At 41.2% G+C, this 24,226-nt stretch overlaps 1 protein-coding gene across 2 annotated transcripts in view; it reads right to left on the bottom strand.

Annotated features, from left to right (window-relative positions):
• Positions 1 to 24,226, bottom strand: part of LOC117361374 (sodium- and chloride-dependent neutral and basic amino acid transporter B(0+)-like) — a 284,301-nt gene that overhangs the window by 207,547 nt on the left and 52,528 nt on the right. For both annotated transcript variants that reach the window (XM_033946600.1, XM_033946601.1), the window contains exons 5-6: positions 3,225 to 3,356; positions 1,191 to 1,352 (exon numbers count right to left, since the gene is read on the bottom strand). In XM_033946600.1, coding sequence (XP_033802491.1) covers positions 1,191 to 1,352; positions 3,225 to 3,356 — 294 coding nt within the window. The remainder of the gene's footprint in view (positions 1 to 1,190; positions 1,353 to 3,224; positions 3,357 to 24,226) is intronic.

Genomic DNA, 24,226 nt, shown 5'->3' with positions numbered 1-24,226 from the left:
CAACTAATTTTGCCTATTTTTATATATTAAAAAAGTACTACATTTGAAATGTATATCACCCAGTGAATGTCCATATTGCTGTCTGTTGTTCTGCTGAGCACTGGCATTGAAACAGCAAAATGCATTTATTGCATACTTGTCCTCTGTCGGAAACATTATGGTGGTATATTAGTTGTGTTGATAAAAATTTATAAACAAAGCCCTGCCAGCTGAACATCTCTTTCTCTAGTTCAGCAGCAGGAACTTTGATTTATAAGAACGGAATAAGCTAAATATTAGAGTACTAAGGCTTATATGGATGCTGCGGGGACAGTGACGGGGCGGTGAATGGAATGGCAGTGGCGGTGAAAGGGATGGCGGTGACGGTGACGGGGCGGTGAAGGGAACTGCGGTGACGGGGCGGTGCAGAGGATGGTGGGCGGGGACGGGGCGGTGACGGGGACATATTTTTTCCCCGTGTCATTCTCTAGTTCTGATCAGCCGGTAAAATACTAGCATGCTAATCCAACTGGAACCAGTTTAACGACCATTGTTAAGGGCATGGTAAGTTTTGAGAATCCTCCTGTGAATATCACCACTAATACGTTAAGTAGTGACTTCGTCCAAACTCTGCTCTCAAACTCGCTCCCCCTAATCTAGCAGGTGTTTGCATGGCAGCTTAGAGCTAATATTCAGTGGCACGAATCACCCCTATACAACCCAATTAACTGCCATGGAATATTGGAGGCTGTTCAACTCAATGGGAGCTTCTTCTGCCTGCTTAAACCCCTTAGAATATTGATCCCTTTATTGTTAATCAAAGCAATTGTAGTATGAATATAGGTTTTTAAATGATTTCTTATCGTTCATGAGGGTATTGGGAGGGAGAGAGGGTATTTTTGGGATTTGATAAACAGTTTCTGAATGTTTAGAAATGCTTAATTTATGGTTATGACATGTATAGTGCATTTTGATAAATTATGAAAATTTTATAGATACTTTAATGATAATGGTTGGGTAAGGTGGGGGGGGGGAGGAGTATTGATCTGTTTGAATCTTGCCAAAATATTAAGTGATGTTTAAAGTGTAAAATGTTTTTATACTGTTTTCACTTATTGAAAGTATTAAAAATGAATAAAGATTTAATAAAAATAAAAAAAGCAATTGTAGTATGGATTAATACTCAAAAAGAAATGATATAAAAAGGTTACCTTTGCTATGCCTGCTGCACTTCTCATCTGCCCACTTATAACAGTCTGTCCATGGTAGCACACGTCGAAATGAGGCAAAAAAATAATACAGACTGTAGGCAATTATCACATTGTAATAGATAGCCACTGATGCTGAAATTAGAACCATGCTGCATCCCACACCTGAAAAAAAACCCAGTAAAAACACTCTATAGAGATACAAATATCAAATGGAAAATATATATAAATGTTTCATAGTTGCCCTTCTTACCCCTAATTCTATAAAAAGTACCAATTTAATTGGATGATAAGCTAATTAGCGCTACTTGGCATTTTAACAAGCAATTATTGGTGCTAATTAGAATCAATTAAGGGTTATGTACATAAATTTAGGAGGAAGTCAAAAAAGGGAGGGGGGAGTTTGTTATACACTTCCCCCTCCGTATTTGTGGGGGTTAGGTGCAGAGCCGGGCCGCGAATATTAAAAAAAACGCAAATACTATTTGGGCCAGTTCAGCCCCTAACCCCCGCTTCCCCCGGCTATTTTAAGCCCTGAAAGCCCCCCATTAAGCCTTACCTGGTAGTCTAGCAGGTTTTCAGGCAGGAGTGATCTTCCCACGCTCCTGCCCCGTGCAGATCGCTCACAGGAAATGGCTGCCTTGAGCTCCCGTAGTCTCTTGAGCTATTTCCTGTGAATGATCTGCACGAGGCAGGAACGTGGGAAGATCGTTCCTGCTCCGAAAACCCGCTAGACCACCAAGTAAGGCTTAAGGGGGGGGGCTTTCATGGCTTAAAATAGCCCCAAAAAGGAAAACCGCGAATAAGCGAATCCGTAGATATGGAATTCGTGAATACGGAGGTGTAGTGTAAAACCATGGTTAGCACTAATTGGCAAGTTTTGTTTTCATCTGTATCATTATGTTGTCAATCAATAAACAAAATGTTGAATCTAACTTAGCAGCATTAGATGCAGAGACCTGTGGCAGGTTTAAGCTTTAGAGAATCTTGACCACCAACTATCCAATCTACTGATCATGACACCAGACTACAAAACTTTCATAAAATAAATAAAAACCCTGCTAATCAAGAAATCCATCAAGACAAACTAACTCCACAGGAAGCATTTCAATTCCCCGAAGTAACCCGCTGAACTCTGTAACTCTTCTGAAAATGTCCAGATAACCTCTTAAGTAATCTGCCTTGAACTGCAAAGTAATGGTGGAATAAAAGTCACTAATGTAATGTAATATACCTCCCTATCTAAAAACCTCATTCCCTTGTGAAAGAATAAAGGGAAGCGAAAAAGGTTCTTAAGATTGTATTAATTTCTATATCTGTATGAGCCAAATCTATCCCAAAGGTCTCTCAAAGTAGCTATTCTAGAAGACTGCTCCTGCTGTTTTATAAATTTGACCCACAGATTACTATATTTGTTGGCAAATTTATACAGTTTGTATTTACAGTGAGATATAGATCTCTTCGCCCTTTGATGAAGTAGTGCCAAGTCTCTAATTGAGCTTTAACAGTCAAAGAATGAGATATCCTATATCGCATTCACAAGTATGTCACAGCATGTTCTAATTTCAGTACTTCTCAATGGTGTGCTTTTCTCTGAAAGCTGGTGTAGGATATAATTTCTCCCTCTATGACCACTTTAGCAGTTTTCCAGAAAAGAGTAGGGGTCTCCATATGTTCCCTGTTATTTTATTTATATACCATTTCTCTAATAAATAATCTAGAAATTTTGGGTCGTTATATAAGTCACGGGGCATTTTTATTTTGAGAAAAAACATTGGTCCACGTTACCTCTGCTCAGGTGTGGTCTGAGATGTCTATGGAACCTAAGTGAGTGTTAATAAAATCAGGGAGTTTCTTTCCTTCTGTCTTTTTACCCTCAAACCTCAATTCCTTCTTCATCCTATCTTGTTTTGCAAGTAGCCTAATTTCTGTGGTGTTCTCTACTAATCTAATATTTTTTAATTAAAGCTGATTCAATCAATTGATTTTTATTGATAATGTCAAAAGGACAGAAATGAAAAACAAAATATCACTGACCTTGAAATATTGGTGCCAGTCTCCATGCTGAAATTGGTCCCAAACTGGCAAATTGTCCAAGAGAGCATTCTAGGAAGAACAAAGGCAAACCAGCAATTGCCAGCATCACTGTATATGGAATAAGAAATGTACCTGAAAAAAACACGGTTTAATTAAAGATTATAAAATTAACCTTCTTTGTGCTTTTTTTTTAAAAAAAATATTTATTCATTTTTAGAACATCAATTGTGCGCAAAAGAAGATGCATTTACATAAATTATTATCATTACAGCACAATATACTTAATAGAATAAAAACAAGACTTATTTTCTCCCACCCACTTTCCAATTTACAAACACCTCATAAAAATACTTGTAATCAACCCTTCTATATTTCTTTTTTTTTATAAATTCTTTATTCATTTTTCAAACTTACAATAATTGTATCATTTAAACTTAGATAAAACACTTAATAATCAACCATAAATCAAATTATAAAGTTTATCTCCCTCCCTCCCACCCTTTTCATATTATGTATTAAACACTTATATCATTTAATATATACTTTCCTATGTTTCTTCCCATTAATAAAAAGCTTTTAAATTAACCCCTTCTCCCTATCTTGAACTTATACTATTAAGGGAAAAATGAAATCTATTCATTGCAGTAATTTGTTAATGGTCCCCATACATCTTGAAATATTTTTTAATTCCCTTTCTGTATAGATATTATTTTTTTCCATTTTATATATGTGACACAACGAATTCCACCAAAAACTGTAGTTAAGTCTCTTCCAATTTTTACAATTACTTGTTATTTGTTGTACGGCAACTCCTGTCATAATTAGTAGAAGCTTGTTGTTCTTAGATGATATTTGGCTTCTAGCCCTCATTGACATGCCAAATAAAACAGTATCATACGATAACGCAACTGGGTTTTCCAATAAATAATTTATTTGGCAACCCTCACTATACCCCAAAGCCAAATAACTTACCGTATTTTCGCGGATATAACGCGCACCATTGTAAAACGCGCACAGGGGTATAGCGCGCAGAAATCACGATGATATGTACAAAAACTTTTCTATACCGCGCTCAGGCATATAACGCGCATGCTGCCCGACTCTCCTCTGGCCACCCCGACTCTCCTTTCGCTCTCCCCGACTCTCCTCTGGCCACCCCGACTCTCCTTTCGCTCTCCCCGACTCTCCTCTGGCCACCCCGACTCTCCTTTCGCCCTCCCCGACTCTCATCTGGTTGCCCCGACTCACCCTGACTTTCGGTGCACTGCCCCGACTCTCCTCTGGTTGCCCCGACTCACCCTGACTTTCGGTGCACTGCCCCGACTCTCCTCTGGTTGCCCCGACTCACCGTTCACCCGCCCTGACTTTCGGTGCACTGCCCCGCCTCTCCGTGCCTGTCCCCCTTGAAGTCCTGTCCCCCCTTGAAGGTCTGCCTGTCCCCCCTTGAAGGTCTGCCTGTCCCCCCTTGAAGTCCTGTCCCCATCCTGAAAGCCTGATGCCCCCCCTCGACGTCCGATTCTTCTCCCCCCTCGGCAGGACCACTCGCACCCCCACCCCGAAGGACCGCCGACTCCCCGACAATATTGGGCCAGGAGGGAGCCCAAATCCTCCTGGCCACGGCGACCCCCTAACCCCACCCCGCACTACATTACGGGCAGGAGGGATCCCAGGCCCTCCTGCCCTCGACGCAAACCCCCCTCCCCCCCAGCCGACCCGCGACCCCCCTGGCCGACCCCCACGACCCCCCCACCCCCCTTCCCCGTACCTTTGGAAGTTGGCCGGACAGACGGGAGCCAAACCCGCCTGTCCGGCAGGCAGCCAACGAAGGAATGAGGCCGGATTGGCCCATCCGTCCTAAAGCTCCGCCTACTGGTGGGGCCTAAGGCGCGTGGGCCAATCAGAATAGGCCCTGGAGCCTTAGGTCCCACCTGGGGGCGCGGCCTGAGACACATGGTCGGGTTTGGCCCATGTGCCTCAGGCCGCGCCCCCAGGTGGGACCTAAGGCTCCAGGGCCTATTCTGATTGGCCCACGCGCCTTAGGCCCCACCAGTAGGCGGAGCTTTAGGACGGATGGGCCAATCCGGCCTCATTCCTTCGTTGGCTGCCTGCCAGACAGGCGGGTTTGGCTCCCGTCTGTCCGGCCAACTTCCAAAGGTACGGGGAAGGGGGGTGGGGGGGTCGTGGGGGTCGGCCAGGGGGGTCGCGGGTCAGCTGGGGGGGCGGTCGGAGGTTCTTGGGGGGGGGCGGTCGTTGGGGGGGAGGGGGGTTTGCGTCGAGGGCAGGAGGGCCTGGGATCCCTCCTGCCCGTAATGTAGTGCGGGGTGGGGTTAGGGGGTCGCCGTGGCCAGGAGGGTTTGGGCTCCCTTCTGGCCCAACTACACAAAGTACGGGGAAGGCGGGTGGGGGTGTCGTGGGGGTCGGCCAGGGGGGTCGCGGGTCGGCTGGGGGACGGGCGGAGGTTCTTGGGGGGGGGCGGTCATTGGGGGGAGGGGGTTTGCGTCGAGGGCAGGAGGGTCTGGGATCCCTCCTGCCCGTAATGTAGTGCGGGGTGGGGTTAGGGGGTCGCCGTGGCCAGGAGGGTTTGGGCTCCCTCCTGGCCCGATATTGTTGGGGAGTCGGCGGTCCTTCGGGGTGAGGGTGCGAGTGGTCCTGCCGGGGGGGGGATGTATCGGACGTCGGGGAGTCGGCCGGGCAAGAGGGCTTGGGCTCCGATCGGGTGCGGGTGGGAGCGCGTGCGAGCGGTCGTTCGGGGTGGGGGTGCGAGCGGTCCTGCTGGGGGGGTGAATCGGGCGTCGGGCGGGGTGGGAACTATGTTTAAAAACTTTTGTATACCGCGCTCAGGCATATAACGCGCGAGGGGTATGCGCGGTACGTAAAATCACGTATAACGCGCGCGTTATATCCGCGAAAATACGGTAAATCTCAAAATTTTATTAACCACAGAATTCATGCTCTTTGTCAACCACAGAATTATTAATCAAAATTGACACAAACCCTTCCTCTTGAACCCCAATGTACAAGGAAATATCAGAAAACTGCCCAAGAACCAAAGAGTAAATTTTTTAATTCATTATTTGATTCAAGATGTTTTTATATGCGGTTTAAGCTATTAAATTTTTTAATTAATTTATGAATGTATGAGCAAGAGCTTTAAGGGATTATTAGATATTTGTAATCATTAATAGTTGTTTTACTTCAACTTACAAGGGAAATAATAGATCTTTCGGGGGTTAGGATTATATTTTCATGAATTGAGATTATAAGAATTATTTATGAAAATTTTTTTAGTAATTAATTTTATGCTTAATATTAATTCATTTATTATTTATGGGGTGATTAATTATATAACTAATCATTATTGTTCTCATTTAAGGGAGGTTGGTTATTTTGTAATTGATTCAATTTTTCATTAATATGAATGGAGTTTCTGATGGTTGTTATTTGACACTTTCATTAACATAGTTAAAAGAATGCAAGGGAGGGAGGTGGGTAGCTGGGTTCTGATCAGACGAGTCTGAGTACACTATGAAATATTTAATTAAATGGATGGGGTGGGAGTGGGGTGGGTTGACTTGGGGATAGGGATGTGTGTGATAATTATTCAGGTATTAACGGATTATGGATTTTTAGAATTTAATCAATTCAAATGGCTATGAAATTTTATTTGCTAAATGTAAATGGGCTTAATCACCCCATAAAAAGGGTAAAAATAATGAATTTTATTAAAAAACAGCAGGCTTATGTTTATTTCTTGCAGGAGATACATCTTTCTTCATCTGAGGCCAGGAAGCTGGAGGGTGGCTGGGTGAAACACTGTTTTTTTTGTTCCTGCAGTGGGTAAGAAGGCTGGTGTGGCTATCCTGGTTAATAGGAAATGCTCTGCTTCATTTGGTAATGTTAAGGCAGACCCTTTGGGAAGATGGATTCATATTGATATGACCTCAGGAAAAGATACCCTGAAGCTTATGAATGTGATTTTTATTAAGAAACTCCAACATTTGATTCTGTCTCAGGCTTCATTTAATCTAATTGTAGCTGGTGGCTTCAATGCTGTTATGGATTCTTTGTTAGATAAGCAGCCTAGTAAACAATTAAAATCTCTTGGTTTAGATAATTTGGTAGATTGTTTCATTATAAAGCTCGGGAATTTTCATTTTGCTCCCAAGTTCACAAATCATTTTCTAGAATCGATTATTTCTTTGTTTCAGATAACTTAAGACCTTGAGTTATAAAAGCTAGTATAGATCCGATTCTGACGGATCATGCAGGAATCTGGATCGAAGGTCAGTTCAATGAAGTAGACACTTCTAGACCTGTCTGAAGATTCAGTTATATACTGCTTGCGGATTCAAACTTTCTTGAAGAAATAAAACAAAAAATGGTTGAATATTTTCAATTTAATACCTCAGAGGAAATCTCATTGGAAATCACTTGGGATGCTTTTAAAGCTACAATAAGAGGGCAAATAATTTCTTATGCGGCACACATGCAGAAATTGCTTAAATTAGAACTTTCTAATCTGGAACAAAAGATTCAATCCTTAGAATTACAATTGGCTTCCAATTGGGAATATACTACTTTGCAAGCCCTCTTGAAAGCTAAATATAAATACAATGAGATTTCCTCACAATATGCTAGAAAAGATTTGTTTTCTCAACAAGCTTTGTATTATGGAAACTCAAATAAAGCGGGAAGATTATTGGCTAATTATCTTACAGCTAAAAAAAGAAAAAGTTAAAATTGTGGCTATTAAAGATGAGAAGGGTAATACTCATTCTCAAATTGGAGATATTTTGAAATAATTTTTGAAATTTTATAAAGTCTTATATTCTTCTGAGCTCTGTTCTAATAAAGAAGTGGAAGGATTAGAATTTTTAAAGTTGATTCAGAGACCAAAAATTCCTGAACATATAAAGAGGAATCTTGATGCTCCTATATCATTACAAGAGCTTCAGACAGCATTGAAGTCCCTCAGAGTTGGATCCACTCCGGGTGGTGATGGATTCACAGTGGAGTTTTACAAATCATTTCAAAACTTACTTTTACCAAATCTTTTAAAATTATATCAATTACAACTAAATAGAGGTTGTATTTCAGGGTCTATGGCTAAATCTTTGAGCATAGTTTTGCCAAAGCCAAATAGAGATCCCATGTTGGTTTCAAATTACAGGCCTATTTCTTTAATTAATGTGGATGGAAAACTTCTGGTTAAGATATTGGCTTTAAGATTAGCCAAGGCTCTCCCTTATATGATTGGTATGCACAAAACAGGGTTCATTGCTCAAAGACATTCTTCAAATAACACCAGACTGGCTTTCCACATGTTAAATTTAGCAAAAACCATGGAAAATCCAGCCTTTTCTGTATCTTTGGATGCAGAGACAGCCTTTTATCTTGTGGAATGGACTTTTATGTATCAAGCAATGGATTGGTTTGGTATTGGTTCTGGATTTATACAAATGATGCAAACCTTGTATAGTTCCCCTTCTGCCAGAATATATATTAATAATACTTTTTCAGAACGTTTTTATCTGGAGAGGGGAGTTAGACAGGGGTGTCCATTATCTCCTTTGTTGTTTGATATTGTACTGGAACCTTTGCTATTGACTATTCTATAAGGAAATGAGATACAGGGTATTCCTTATTCAGTTGGTAATATAAGGTCTCTGCTTATGCAGATGATATTTTGCTTCATTTGAAGAATCCTGAATCCACCATTCCTCATTTACTGGAATTGATTGAAAGATTTGGTAAATTTTCTGGTTATAAAATAAATTGGAGTAAATCCGAAGTTCTTCCACTAAATGTACATTGTACAAAAGGATTATTTGATACATTCCCATTCCTTTGGAAGGAAGAAGGGATAAAATATTTAGGTATAATGATACAAAAGACTCTGGAAGACACAATGACAGTAAATGAGAAATCTTTATTGCAGAAAGTCAAAGAAATGTGTAAGCATTGGAATCCTTTACATCTTTCTTGGTAGGGGAGATTACAAACTGTAAAGATGATGGTTTTGCCTGTGGTTTGTTATCAAATGGGGATATTGCCAGGTCCTTTTATAAAAAACTAAATAGTATTATCACTAAATTTATTTGGCTGGGTAAAACTGCTAAAATAGCTTTAGTGTCATTGCAAAAACCAATTGTTGAGGGTGGGGTAAATTTCCCAAATTTCTACAGATGTCATCAAGCTTTTATCATGCGGCAGGGTATGTGTTGGATCCTTCCTGAGCTCATGGAACATCTTCCTGATTGGCTGTATTTAGAATGGCAACTCATGTCCCCAATGCGATTGTTTCATGTTCTGAATATAAATTGCCTAGATATGTTAAGGACAATAGTATTTTATTTGATACATGGAAAACATTGAAATTTATTAATAAATTAACGGATGTTCCAGTGGAAAAATCTACTTATCAATCTTTATGGTTAAACTCTAAAGTTCAAATAGGTGGGTCTGGGATCTCCTGGAAGCATTGGATGCAGGCAGGCATTCGAACATTAGATGATATTATATCTAATGGGAAACTGCTGGATTTTTCACTGCTGCAACAGTCATTTGGAATTTCAAAATCTCAAAATTATAGATGGTTGCAGCTGAAGCAGGCCATTCAGAGTGGGTTCCCTGAATGGCAGAATTTTAAAAACTATTATAGTTGTAGGTCCTATGCTTCCAGACAGATTTGCTGGGACATCAGGCCGCCAGGTGGTATAAATTAATTTCTGAATTTTTGAATAAGAAACCGAAAAATAGTCTTAGAGAAATTTGGAACATTGAGATAAAGCAGTACATTTCTGCATCTCGATAGTCACGAATTTGGACTCAGAGGATGAGATGTACAACGTCAGCATCTATGAGAAAAACATGGTTTTTCTTATTGCATTGAACTTTTTGGACCCCTGTTCGTTTACAAAAGTTAGATAGTTCTAAGTCTAATAGATGCTGGCATTGTCATCTTGATATAGGGACGCTGGATCATCTGTTGTTCTATTGTCCTTTAATGTTCAAATTCTGGAAGTTGATATGGGGACAGATTAATGCTATACTTGAGGCATCGATTCCTTTGACATATGAGGCAGTCATATGTGGGACGATGTTATATCTGAAGCCCTCATTGGACATATATAGAGGACGGCTTTTCCTTATCATGACCGGGGTAGCCATACAAATGATTACGCGTAACTGGAAGAACTGGGATCGCCTTAACTTTAATTTTTGGTGGGCAAGTTTATGCTTAACTTATAGATTTGAAAAAATGAATGCAGATATAATGGGTCATACTAAGAGATTTAAGTTAATCTGGGGCCCTTTGATATCTTTTATGGATGCGTTATAATTGGGTTTTTTCCCCCCCCCCTTTGATCCTGTTGATATATTGCATACATACCCAGGGGGAGGGAGGGTGGGAGAGAGATATTTATGTCATGGTTTTATTCTCTTGCAAGGTATTGGTTGGGTGGGGGGTTATCACGATATGGGGATTTTGATTGATTATAAATGCATATATGAATAATGCTGTTTGTGTCGATACTGTACTGCATTTTTGTTAACTTTGAAAAATTAATAAAAGATTTAAACAACAAAACAATTTATTTGGCCCCATATTGATGTCCAAAAATGAAAATAGAAACATAGAAACATAGAAAAAGATGGCAGATAAGGGCCGCGGCCCATCTAGTCTGCCCACCCCAATGACCCTCCCCTATTTAACTCTGTGCAGAGATCCCACGTGACGATCCCATTTCTTCTTAAAATCAGGCACGCTGCTTGCCTCGACCACCTGAAGTGGAAGTCTATTCCAGCGATCAACCACTCTTTCGGTGAAAAAGTATTTCCTGGTGTCGCCGTGCAACTTCCCCCCCCCCTGATTTTCCATGGATGTCCTCTTGTCGCCATCAGACCTTTGAAAAAAAAGAAATCCTCTTCTACCTCGATACGGCCCGTGAGGTACTTGAACGTCTCGATCATATCTCCCCTCTCTCTGCGTTCCTCGAGTGAGTATAGCCGCAGTTTATCCAGCCGTTCCTCGTACGGGAGATCCTTGAGTCCTGAGACCATCTGGGTGGCCATTCTCTGGACTGACTCAAGCCTCAGTACATCCTTGCGGTAATGAGGCCTCCAGAATTGCATGCAATATTCCAGATGGGGCCTCACCATGGATCTATACAACGGCATAATGACTTCAGGCTTACGGCTGACGAAACTCCTAAGTATACATCCTATGATCTGCCTAGCCGTAGATGAAGCCCGCTCCACTTGATTGGCAGTCTTCATGTCTTCACTGATGATCACCCCTAAGTCCCGTTCTGCAACAGTCCTTGCTAGGATCTCACCATTTAGGGTGTAAGTCTCGCATGGATTTTGACTGCCGAGGTGCATGACTTTGTATTTCTTGGCATTGAAACTCAGTTGCCAGGTCCTTGACCATTGCTCCAATAGGAGTAGGTCGTGTTTCATATTGTTCGTTGTGCTCTTGCTTGTTATATTACATAGTTTGGCGTCATCGGCGAATAACGTTATTTTACCGCAAAGCCCCTCAGCCAAGTCCCTTATAAAGATATTGAAAAGGATCGGGCCTAAGACCGAGCCCTGTGGCACTCCGCTGATCACTGCCGTCGTTACGGAGGGGGTACCGTTCACCACCACCCTCTGAAGCCTACCACTAAGCCAGTCCCCAACCCATTTTTTCAAAGTGTCACCTAATCCTATAGCACTCATTTTGCACAACAACCTGCGGTGTGGGACACTATCAAATGCTTTGCTGAAGTCCAAGTATACAATGTCCAAGGACTCTCCAACATCGAGCTTCCCCGTCACCCAGTCAAAGAAGCTGATCAAGTTGGATTGGCAGGATTTCCCCTTGGTAAATCCATGTTGACGGGGATCCCGTAGATTCTCCTCATCCAGGATCTTATCTAATTGGTGTTTGATTAGGGTTTCCATTAGTTTGCTCACTATAGATGTGAGACTCACTGGTCTGTAGTTCTCAGCCTCTGTCCTGCAACCTTTTTTGTGGAGTGGAACGACGTTAGCTGTTTTCCAGTCCAACGGGACTCTACCTGTACTAAGGGAGAGATTGAAGAGTGCGGATAGTGGTTCCGCCAAGACATCCCTTAACTCCCTGAGCACCCTGGGGTGTAGATTGTCTGGCCCCATTGCTTTGTTAACCTTGAGTTTAGACAGCTCACAGTAGACACTGCTTGTTGTAAACTTGAAATTACTAAACGGGTCTCCTGAGCCATTCTTTTTCTGCAGCTGAGGGCCGGAACCCAGCGCCTCGCGGGTGAAGACCAAGCAGAAGTATTCGTTTAACAATTCAGCTTTTTCTGAGTCTGCTTCTACATAGTTCCCGTCTGGTTTCCTAAGGCGTAATATCCCGCTTGTGCTGCGGTTTCTGTCGCTAATATACCTGAAGAAGGATTTATCGCCCTTCTTGATGTTCTTTGCTAAAGTTTCCTCCATTCGGAATTTGGCCTCTCTAACCGCTGTTTTGACAGCTTTTGCCCTAGCCAAATAGACTTCTCTAGAGTCCTGAGATCCTGTATATTTGTAGGAGATGAACGCTTTTTTCTTCTCTTTGATGAGGTCCGAGATCTCCGCAGAGAACCATTGTGGCTTATTGTTCCTGTGCCGTTTACTCACTGATTTTATATAGCGATTGGTCGCCTCCTGAATGATAGCTTTCAGAGACGACCACGATTCCTCTACGTTATCTGTTTCTGCACGGTCTTGTAGTGCTTGATTGATGAAATCCCTCATACCCTCAAAGTTGGCATTCTTGAAGCTAAGGACCCTGGTTAATGTGTTAGTTTTGGCGAAACCCTTCCTGAGTTTGAACCATTTCATGTTGTGGTTGCTGGAGGCCAACTTGTCGCCCACTGAGACCTCAGTGACACTTTCGCCATTGGTAAGCAATAGGTCCAGTATTGCCTGTTCCCTTGTTGGCTCCAATACCAGTTGCTTCAGTTTAAATAAACGGACATTAGAATAATAAATGATCTAGAGTCCCTGCTTTGAGATTAAAGTGCCAGCATCTATTAGACTTAGATCTATCTAACCTTTATAAATGAACTGGGATCCAGAATGGTCTATGTAAAAGAAAAAAACACATTTGTCTCATAGATGCCAACATTGTACATCTCAACCTCCAAGTCAAAATTCGTGGCCATTGAGATGCAGAAATCTGATGCTTAATCTCAATACTCCAAATATCCCTAAGACCAGTTTTTAATTTTTTCTTTATAAATCCAGTTATCACTTTATACCACTGTGCGGCCTGATATCCCAGGAAGTCTGCCTGAAAGCATAAAGGCGAGCATTGTGCAATATAACACACAGCACTTTATCTCTGTATGAGAATATTATTGTGCAATATGGCATGCAGCACTTTATTTTGGAGCAAGAAAGCACTTTAATTCCTTTAGGTGCTTCATCAATCGCAGATAAGTTATTTGTCTTTTCTGCATTTTGTTAGATATGTAGCCACTTTGAATACATTTTAATTAGTGGCCATTTACATTAGATTCATTCAAATAGTAAGATTATGCTTTCATTAATTTAAAATAATTTAAAATAATTTTATAAAAAATGAATTATTAATGAATAGCTATGAGAGTAGGATGGAGGTTTTTTGATCTATGAAAGAAATCTAACACCACAAAACTATAGGGAGAATACCTACATGTTCCCTAAGTGGTGTAATCTGAGATCTTTTCCTCTATTTAGGCATTAAGTCTATTAATATCAATTTGGTGTGGTACTTGTTTTTGTTATGTTGATATACATCTTTCATGATTGAGTTTGATAGTTGCAGAGGAAACATGAGTTGCCATTCCAACTACAACCAATCTGGGATATTTTTGATGGGCTCTGGGAGGACCCAATACATACCCTGGGGTAAAATATAGGCTTGATGATACCTATAAAAATTTGGGAAATTTACCCCTCCCTCTGTAATTGATTTTTGTGAAGATACTAAAGTAATTCTAGCCTTTTTACCCAGCCAAATAAATTTTGTTAGAATATGTTTAATTTTTTTATAAAAGGACCCCTGAAAAAAACTGGTATCATACGCATTTGATAACAAACCACAGGCAATATCATCATTTTGATAGTTTGAACTCTCCCCCACCAAGAAAAATGTAAAGGATTCCACTGCTCTGTTACCTTCTGTAATAAAAATTTTTCATTCACTTTCATTGTCTCTTCCAGTGTATTATTTATCCAAATACCTAAATATTTTATTCCATCCTCCTTCCATAAAAAGGGGAATGAATCAAACAGACCTTTTGTACAATGTACATTAAATGGAAGAACTTCTGATTTACTCCAATTTATCTTATATCCTGAAAATTTTCCAAATTTTTCTATCAATTCAAGTAAGCATGGAATGGTTGTTTCTGGACTTCTCAAATGTAGTAGTATATCATCTGCATATGCAGAGACCTTGTAATCCCTATCTGAGTAAGGGATGCCCTATATCTCCTTCACTTGCTGAATAGCTAATAACAAGGGTTCTAATACAATATCATAAAGCAAAGGAGATAAGGGACAACCTTGTCTAACCCCCCTCTGCAAATTAAATCTTTCCAAAATATTTTTGGACATTTAATTAAAAAAATTCTAAACCATCTTTTTCTTTATCTAAATAAGCATGGAAGAATATAAATCCTTATAAAAATTTAAAAATTGATTTAAAATAGGACCAATTTCATTCAGAATGTATATTTCCTTTCTCATCTTTAATTGTAATAATTTCATTTCTTCTTTTCTTTGCTTTAAGATAATTCGCCAATAATCTTCCTGCCTTATTTGAGTTTCCATAATACAGAGCTTGCTGAGAAAACAAATCTTTCCTTATCAATTTTGAAGAAATCTCATTGTATTTAGATTTTACTTTTAAAAGAGCCTGCAAAGCCACCAACTTAGATTCCAAACATTTAATTTCTTGCTCCATATCAGAAAATTGTTTTTTTATATTGTTTCCTAATATATGCTGAATATGATATTAACTGTCCTCCTATAGTACCCTTAAAGGCATCCCATAACGTTTCCATGGAAATTTCTTCTGAGGTATTAAGTTGGAAATATTCATTCATTTTTATTTGAAATTCTTCAAGGAAATTTGAATCCATAAGCAATGTATTATCAAATCTCCATACATATCTACTATCATCTTTTTCTGCAATTTTCAATTCAATCCACACTCCACCATGATCAAAGTGATTGGATCTATGGAGGCTTGTGTCACTTGTTGAACTATTTGATTTGAAATGAAAATATAATCTATTCTTGAAAAGGATTTATGAACATGTGAACAAAATGAAAATTCCCAATCATTAGAATGAAGTATTCGCCATATATCTTTCAAATCACAAGAGTGTGCAAAATTTTCTAATCCTAATGATTTTATAATTTTACTAGGCTTTTTATGCATCAATGGATCCATAACAGCGTTAAAATCTCCAGCCACTACTAAATTAGAAGCAGCCAGTGGCAGTATCAACTGTTGTAAAGTTTTGGAAAATTCAATTTGATTCAAATTGGGGGCATATACATTAAACAATGCCAGGTTATTATTTCCCATGCACATATCTATATGCATCCATCTTCTTAAGGGATCTGAATCAATCAACTTAAACTTTGCCTTACATTTCTTACTTATTAAGATAGCTATCCCAGCTTTTTTCCCTACAGCAGGGGCAAAAAAAACCAATGCTTTACCCATCCCCCTTCTAGCTTCTTTGACTCTTCAGCTGATAGATGTGTCTCCTGGATATAATATATATCGGCATTCAGTTGTTTCAAAAAAGACAAGATTTTCTTTCTTTGATTTGATGATTAAGGCCATTAACATTCAGTGAAAATATTTTAACCTCCATTATAAATTATAAATTTTATAATCAGAGCATATGAACCATTTTATATATTTCAACTTATATTGAATTTTAAAATTTTGAACATATAATCTATCCCCCCTTAACCAACCCATTCCAACCCCATTCCCCACCCTACCCTCCCTTATACCCTTAATATAAGTGAAATCTTGGAAACACACATTTGACCAGGTAGTGAAAAACCCCTGACAGACTATAAATAAAACCTCTTTTAAAAATAAGTCACCTAAATTGTCATATTAATTCATCTTATACCTTATCCAATATATCTATTACACAGTCTTATATCTAGTCATTAAATTAATACTTATCTTTAAAAAAACTAACCTCTATGAGATTATCATAAAAGAAAAACCAAATTACATAAAATTTCCATATTTACCTATTCCATATCCAATTAAATGTATCATCTTTACAGCTTCCTATTTATTTAAAACTAGCTGATGCCCCGGCGTTGCACGGGTATTTAATTATAGCAATAACACTGTAAATGGATTCAAATAAAGATACTTTATAGTGGTGAATGAATGCAAGTCTCACTGGAATTAGCAATCTCTTAAACTGAAAAGGAAGATCTGTTGGAATAAGTGGCATCCAAAAGTTTCAGTATTGATTTAAACAACTCAATATGTGGAAACTCAGGTTGGAAAAGAAACTCCATGCAGTTTTTTCCCGGTTCAGAATGGAACCTGTGTGCCTAGTTCAGCATATGTGAGTACTCATGTAATGTAATAATATTATGAACTGGGGTGCATGAAGGAAACAGTTACAAACACAGTTAGAACATACAAATTCTATATGTATGGTGTCTGTGGTAGAATAGAAAAGATGTCCCTAGTGGTTATAGTGTCATATAAAGTGTTTTATAGTTGGAATTACTGTGAGAATGGCAGCTTTTTACATCCTTTCCATTGACATGAATGGGTGAAATAAGATTTTCTGTTTGTAGCTCCGCCCACGTGTGCATGTGGGCAGCGAGACCCCCAGAACATATCACCCCAGGTAGTGAGGGATCTGCATACCAAGTTTCGTTCAAATCGGTCAAGCCGTTTTTGAATTACTGTGAGAATGGCAGCTTTTTACATTTTTTCCATTGACATGAATGGGTGAAATCTGATTTTATGTTTGTAGCTCCGCCCACGTGTGCAGGTGGGCCACGAGACCCCCAGAACATATCATCCCAGGTAGTGAGGGATCTGCATACCAAGTTTCGTTTAAATCGGTCAAGCCGTTTTTGCGTGATCGCGGCACATACACACATACATACACACATACATACACACATACATACCTCCAATTTTATATATATAGATTGTATGATTTTATTCAATAATCAATAATATATTTACCCTTCTTTTCTTCTAATTATCAAGTTCATTATATCTTTAAAATCATCTTAAAAATTTAATTACCTATCCTCAATAACCCCTATATTATACGCTCAATATTATATAATCAATTTTATCAATAACTATTTTCTTTCCTCTATTATATCGTATGGGAGTTTTATATAAAATATAACATCTTTTAATTCATTTAATTCATCCATGTAGTATAATTTATAATTAATTTAAGAGATGTAAGCAGAAATAAGTTAATATCTATTATTATAGTTATTATCTAATAATGATATAAAATTACATTTCCAATGCATTTTATCTTATATAACTTATTAAATCTATAATTCAGATGAGTCAATATCCAAATATATCTATTCTGCTTTTTTTGTTTTTGTTATAAAGGAGTAATTCTTCATATTTTAGTATACCTTTGTTTATTAATTTTTTTTAACTAATTCCTTCACAGCTAATCTCAACTATTCTTTCATCCTGAACATATCCTGTTTAAATGATATATGTTTCATTCCTACTTCCTTTCTTCAATATCAATATTACCTTATATTATGTTATATTATATTCTTTAAATCATTAGAGGGGCTTAATAAAAAAAAAATGTCTAAGTCCCATTTTGGCCTAAGGCCTTAAATGTTGAAAGTAGAAGCAAATGGAAAGCATAATTGCTATTCAAAAAGGGTATTATAATAAATTTAAAAAGATCTGGGGGCCTTTGACAACTTATTGTAATGAGTAGACACCATTTGCAAATATATATTAAAAGTATATTTGCAAATGGGGGGAGGAGGGTGAATTAAAGTTTTACTATAGGTTTAATCAATAATAAAGAATATTTATATTTGTATATTTTTGATTGAATGCTAAAGTAAAGGGTGGGTGGGAAGGGAATAAATCTATTTATTTGATGTTATACTAGAAAGAAATTCAAGTGATGTATTTAATTTAAAATGTTTTATTATTTGTACACTTGTAAGATTAAAAAATGAATAAAGAATTTAAAAAAAAAGAAAGTAGAAGCAAGGAAAATATCCAGTATAAAAAAAACATCCCAAAGGAGGTTTTTTAAAATAATGGCCTGCCTCTACGTTCAGCTGTTTAAACACCCAGACCACCACTACGTCTAAACTTACACCATATAATCAACCAAAAAAAAGCCTAAGCCCCAAACTTCCAAAACAAGAGCTTTTAAGCGAAGGAGGAGCCAGTCCTTCACCTAAAAGCTGGATTCTGTAATCGGTGTCTGTCAACAACAACACCGGTTACAGAATCCACCCCCCCCCCCCTACAACGATCTGGGCAGGAGAGAACCCAAGCCCTCCTGCCCTGTCGAACCATGACCACTCCTGACAACATTGGGGCAAGAGGGAGCCCAAGCCCTCTTACCCCGTCACACTGAGACCTCCCGACAACATCGGGGCAAGAGGGAGCCCAAGCCCTCCTGCCCCATCAAACTGCGACCCCCCCCCCTGACAACATCGGGGCAAGAGGGAGCCCAAGCCCTCTTGCCCTGTCACACTGCGACCTCCCGACAATATCGGGGCAAGAGGGAGCCCAAGCCCTCCTGCCCCATCGAACCACGAACCCCCCCATCAACATCAGGGCAAGAGGGAGCCCAAGCCCTCTTGCCCCACGATCCCCCAGCGCCGAGTCTGATGGGGCCAGGAGGGAGCCCAAGTCCTCCTGGCCCGGCAATCTCCCCCCTCCCCCCAATGTAAGCGGAGGGGTCTTGGTTCGCTGGGCAGGAGGGCTTGGGCTTCCTCCTGCCCTGATCGTGTCACAGAGAGTGATGTATCACGGCAGGAGAGATTGGCCATCTCCCCTGCCGTGATGCAATCACTCCTCTACCCGAACTGCCACAACCCGCGGCAGGAGAGATTGGGCATCTCTCCTTCTGCAGGTCACGGAAGTTCGGGAAGAGGGGTGATTGTATCACGATAGGGGACATGAGGCATCTCTCCTGCCGCGATGGTTGCGGTGGGGGGGAGGTAGGTTGCTGAGCTGCTGAACTGATCGTGCCAGCCAAAAGAGACTGCATCAAAAGGAATGCAGATGGATCTTCACTTTAGATACCCTAAAACCGACAGGCTTATATAGTTCCATCGACTGGCATGCTTTTTTCTGATAACCTGTTATAAGTTATTCACTTTTTGACTTTCCAGAAGTTTTGTGATTTGGGCAATCATGACATCACGCTGTTTGGATTATGTCATTGCAATTTTAAAATATAACGCAGGCGTACAATTGGCAGTTTGCCGATGCCATTTTCAGATCTGCAAAGGCAGATCGTGCTGTACACGGTGAGTACCGTTATGCAATAAGAACACTTGGTTTTAACTTTTATATGTATTTTTCACACTATTTAAGTTATATTCTCTTTTTTATTATGACAGCTTGAAAAACTAGACCCCTGATGAAGCCTTAATTGGCGAAACGGGTCCCGTTGGGCCATCCGTTCAAGCTTGACAAACAAGTGTTTCACTCAAAAGATAAGTGTGATAGTTTATCACAATTTTTGTTTGTTGTTTACACTAAATTATAAGAATTATCAAAAAGTTCAAAAAATTACATGTATGCCCGATGAAAGACAACGTGCAAACCTGTACATAGCTGTTTCAGTGTGATTATTCTGATCACTGCACAGCACAGGTATCTGAGGGCTACATTTATCCTTACCGAGTGCTAGCAAGTCCATTTTTTATGAATTGGTCTAAGTCAAAACATATAAATGCCGACTAAGAAACCTGTCAAAATCTTTGGTTATACGCAGTGGCTTACCTAGCATATGTGACACCCGGGGCTCATCATTTTTTGGCACCCCCCATCTGTACAAAAAACATGATTTTTAGTAACAAGCCACATGTCACACATGAGTACCTAGGAAAAGGCAGCATCTTACATATGCAGTGAGCAGTACAACATCATAGAAACATAGAAACATAGAAATAGACGGCAGATAAGGGCCACGGCCCATCAAGTCTGCCCACTCCAGTGACCCTCCCTATCTATCTTTGCGGATAGATCCCACATGTCTATCCCATCTGGCCTTAAAATCTGGCACACTGCTGGCCTCAATAACCTGAAGTGGAAGACTATTCCAGCGATCAACCACCCTTTCAGTGAAGAAGAACTTACTAGTGTCACTGTGCAGTTTCCCACCCCTGATTTTCCATGAATGCCCCCTTGTTGCCGCGGGACCCTTGAAGAAGAAGATGTCTTCTTCCACCTCGATGCGGCCCGTGAGATACTTGAATGTCTCGATCATATCTCCCCTCTCTCTACGTTCCTCGAGTGAGTAGAGCTGCAATTTCCCTAACCACTCCTCGTACGGGAGCTCCTTGAGTCCCGAGACCATCCTGGTGGCCATTCTCTGGACCGATTCCAGTCTCAGCACATCCTTGTGGTAATGCGGCCTCCAGAATTGCACACAGTACTCCAGGTGCGGTCTCACCATGGATCTATACAGTGGTATAATGACTTCAGGTTTACAGCTGACGAAACTCCTGCGTATGCAACCTATGATTTGCCTTGCTTTGGATGAAGCTTGCTCCACTTGATTTGCAGACTTCATGTCTTCCCTGACAATCACCCCTAAGTCTCTTTCTGCTTCAGTTCTTGTCAGGATCTCGCCATTTAGGGTGTAAATCTTGCATGGATTTTGGCTTCCCAGGTGCATGACTTTGCATTTTTTGGCATTGAAACTGAGTTGCCAGGACCTAGACCAGTGCTCCAGTAGAAGTAGGTCATGCACCATATCGTCTGCCATTGCATTTTTGTCTGTTGTGCTTTTGCTCACTACATTGCTTAGTTTGGCATCATCGGCGAATAATGTTATTCTACCTCGGAGCCCTTCTGTCAAGTCTCTTATATAGATGTTGAACAAGTTCGGGCCCAGGACAGAGCCTTGTGGCACTCCACTTATCACCTCTGACATTTCGGAGGGGGTGCCATTCACTACTACCCTCTGAAGCTTACCTCCAAGCCAGTTCCCAACCCATTTGGTTAATGTGTCGCCCAAACCTAAAGAACTCATCTTGCTCAGCAACCTTCGGTGTAGCACGCTATCAAATGCTTTGCTGAAATCCAGGTAGACGATGTCCAGGGACTCACCAACATCTAGCTTCCTCGTCACCCAGTCAAAGAAGCTGATCAGATTGGATTGGCAGGATCTCCCCTTGGTAAATCCATATTGGAGGGGATCCTGTAGATTCTCCTCGTCCATGATCCTATCCAATTGGCGTTTGATTAGGGTTTCCATTAGTTTGCTCACTATTGAAGTGAGACTCAATGGTCTGTAGTTTGCCATCTCCATCCTGGAGCCTTTCTTGTGTAGTGGAATGACGTTAGCCGTCTTCCAGTCCATCGGGACGTTACCTGTACTAAGGGAGAGATTGAAGAGCGCGGATAGCGGTTCCGCCAAGACATCACCCAACTCCCTGAGTACCCTAGGGTGTAGGTTGTCAGGCCCCATTGCCTTGTTGACCTTGATTTTTGACAGCTCACAGTAGACGCTGCTGGGTGTAAATTTGAAATTACTAAACGGGTCTACTGATTTAATCCTTGTCTGTGGCTGAGGGCCGATTCCCGGCGCCTCGCGGGTGAAGACTGAACAGAAGTATTCATTTAACAGTTGGGCTTTTTCCGAGTCCGTCTCTACATAGTCTCCGTCTGGTTTTCTGAGACGTATTATCCCGCCCGAGTTCTTTTTTCTGTCACTGATATACCTGAAGGATTTATCTCCCTTCTGGATGTTCTTTGCTAGAGACTCCTCCGTGCGGAATTTGGCCTCCCTAACTGCCACTTTGACGGCTCTTGACTTGGCCAGATAATCTACTCTGGAGTCCTGTGTCCCTGATTGTTTGTAAGAGATGAATGCTTTTTTCTTCTCTTTGATGAGGTCCGAGATCTCCGTAGAGAACCACTGTGGCTTGTTGTTCCTACTCCGTTTGCTTACTGATTTAACATAGCGGTTTGTTGCTTCCTGTATGGTGGTTTTCAAAGTTGACCACATTTCTTCCACGCTGTCAGTGTCTGCTTGGTTTTGTAGCGCCTGGTGAACGAAGTCTCCCATGTCTTGGAAGTTTGTGTCCTTGAACTTGAGAACCTTGGTCAGTGTGGTAGATTTTGTGAAACCTTTCCTGAGATTGAACCATATCATATTGTGGTCACTGGAGGCCAAAGTTTCACCCACCGAGACCTCTGTGATACTTTCTCCATTGGTAAGTACCAGGTCCAAAATTGCCTGATCCCTTGTTGGCTCAAATACCAGTTGCCTGAGTCCTGCTCCATTCAAAGAGTTTAAAAGCTTCCTGCTGCTGCCGGAAGCAGAGGAAAGTGTGACCCAATCCACATCGGGCATGTTGAAGTCACCTACCAATATTGTGTCCACCCGCAAGGTGATATTCTCTATATCTCCAATTAATTCCATATCTAGGTCTTCTTGATGTCTTGGGGGGGGGGGGTCTGTATTCTACGCCAAGATACAGGCATTTGTCCTTCCCTCTGGCCAAATTTACCCAAAGGGATTCCCCAGTGTACTGTACATCTGTGATTCTGGTGACCTTAATGTCATCTTTAGTATATAATGCTACCCCACCTCCCATTTTGCCCTCCCTGTCCTGGTGAAGCAAGTTGTAACCTGGTATGACCATGTCCCACCCGTGGGAGTCTGTGAGCCAGGTCTCAGATATCGCCACCACATCCAGGTCGGCATTCCTCTTTTCTGTTTCTAAGTCTAGGATCTTGTTTCCCAGACTGTGGGCGTTGACATACATAGCCCTCCATGTTGTGTGTTTGTTGTATCTCAGTGGGGACAATCCCTCTTTATCAACTAGGACACCATTAGTATTTTTCGCGTGTCTCCTACACTCCCTAGACCCAGAGCTACAGCGTGTACCTATCCCGGACTCCCCATGACTATAGTGTGCTCCTATCCCAGACTCGGTAATGTGTGTACCCTGTGGGGGTATGCCCGTTTGGGCTACTTGAGCTCCTTTAGTGCAATTTGCAACGTGTGCACTCTCGCTGGTCCCAGAATTACAGTGTGTACTCCCTCTAGACCCAGAATTGCTATGTGTACTCCCCCTAGACCCAGAATTGTAATGTGTCCCAGAAATGTAGTGTTTACTTAGTTCAGTCTCAAAAGAGTATTGGTAGCCCGTACCCTCCCCCAACTTACCTAGTTTAAAGCCCTGTGTAGTAGGCGGGCTAGACGGTGTCCAAGGACGTTCTTCCTCCTCTTGGTCAGGTGTAACCCGTCTGGTCCCAGCAGTCCTTGCAGTGCCTCTCCGTGGTGCAGGAACCCAAAGTTCATCTCCTTGCACCATTCCTGCAGCCAGTCGTTCGCCCTCCGGACTCGATCCTACTTGGCACTGCCCTTGCCCCTCACTGGGAGGATCGAGGAGAAGACCACCTGGGCATCCATCCTCCTCAGCTTCTCTCCCAGGGCTCTGAAGTCTTCGGGTATGCTCTCCGGGGTGCCCCTGGCAGTGTCGTTGGTTCCGAAGTGGATGAGAATCATAGGGAAGTGATCTTGGGGCTTGATGAGTCTGCCCAGGCTAGCGGTTACATCCAGGATCCTGGCCCCCGGCAAACAGCAGACCTCTCTTGATTGCAGATCTGGTCTACAAATTGGTCCCTCGGTGCCCCTTAGCAGTGAATCCCCGATGACCACAACTCTGCGCTTCCTAGGGGTGGGCCGACCTGTGGACTCTGGAACCGGAACCGTCTGCTCAACCACTTCTTGTAC

Source organism: Geotrypetes seraphini, chromosome 5 (genome assembly GCF_902459505.1).
Source record: "Geotrypetes seraphini chromosome 5, aGeoSer1.1, whole genome shotgun sequence".
NCBI classification, from domain to species: domain Eukaryota; kingdom Metazoa; phylum Chordata; class Amphibia; order Gymnophiona; family Dermophiidae; genus Geotrypetes; species Geotrypetes seraphini.
The sequence above is the reverse complement of the archived record's forward strand: the minus strand, read 5'-3'. Positions and strand labels throughout refer to the sequence as shown.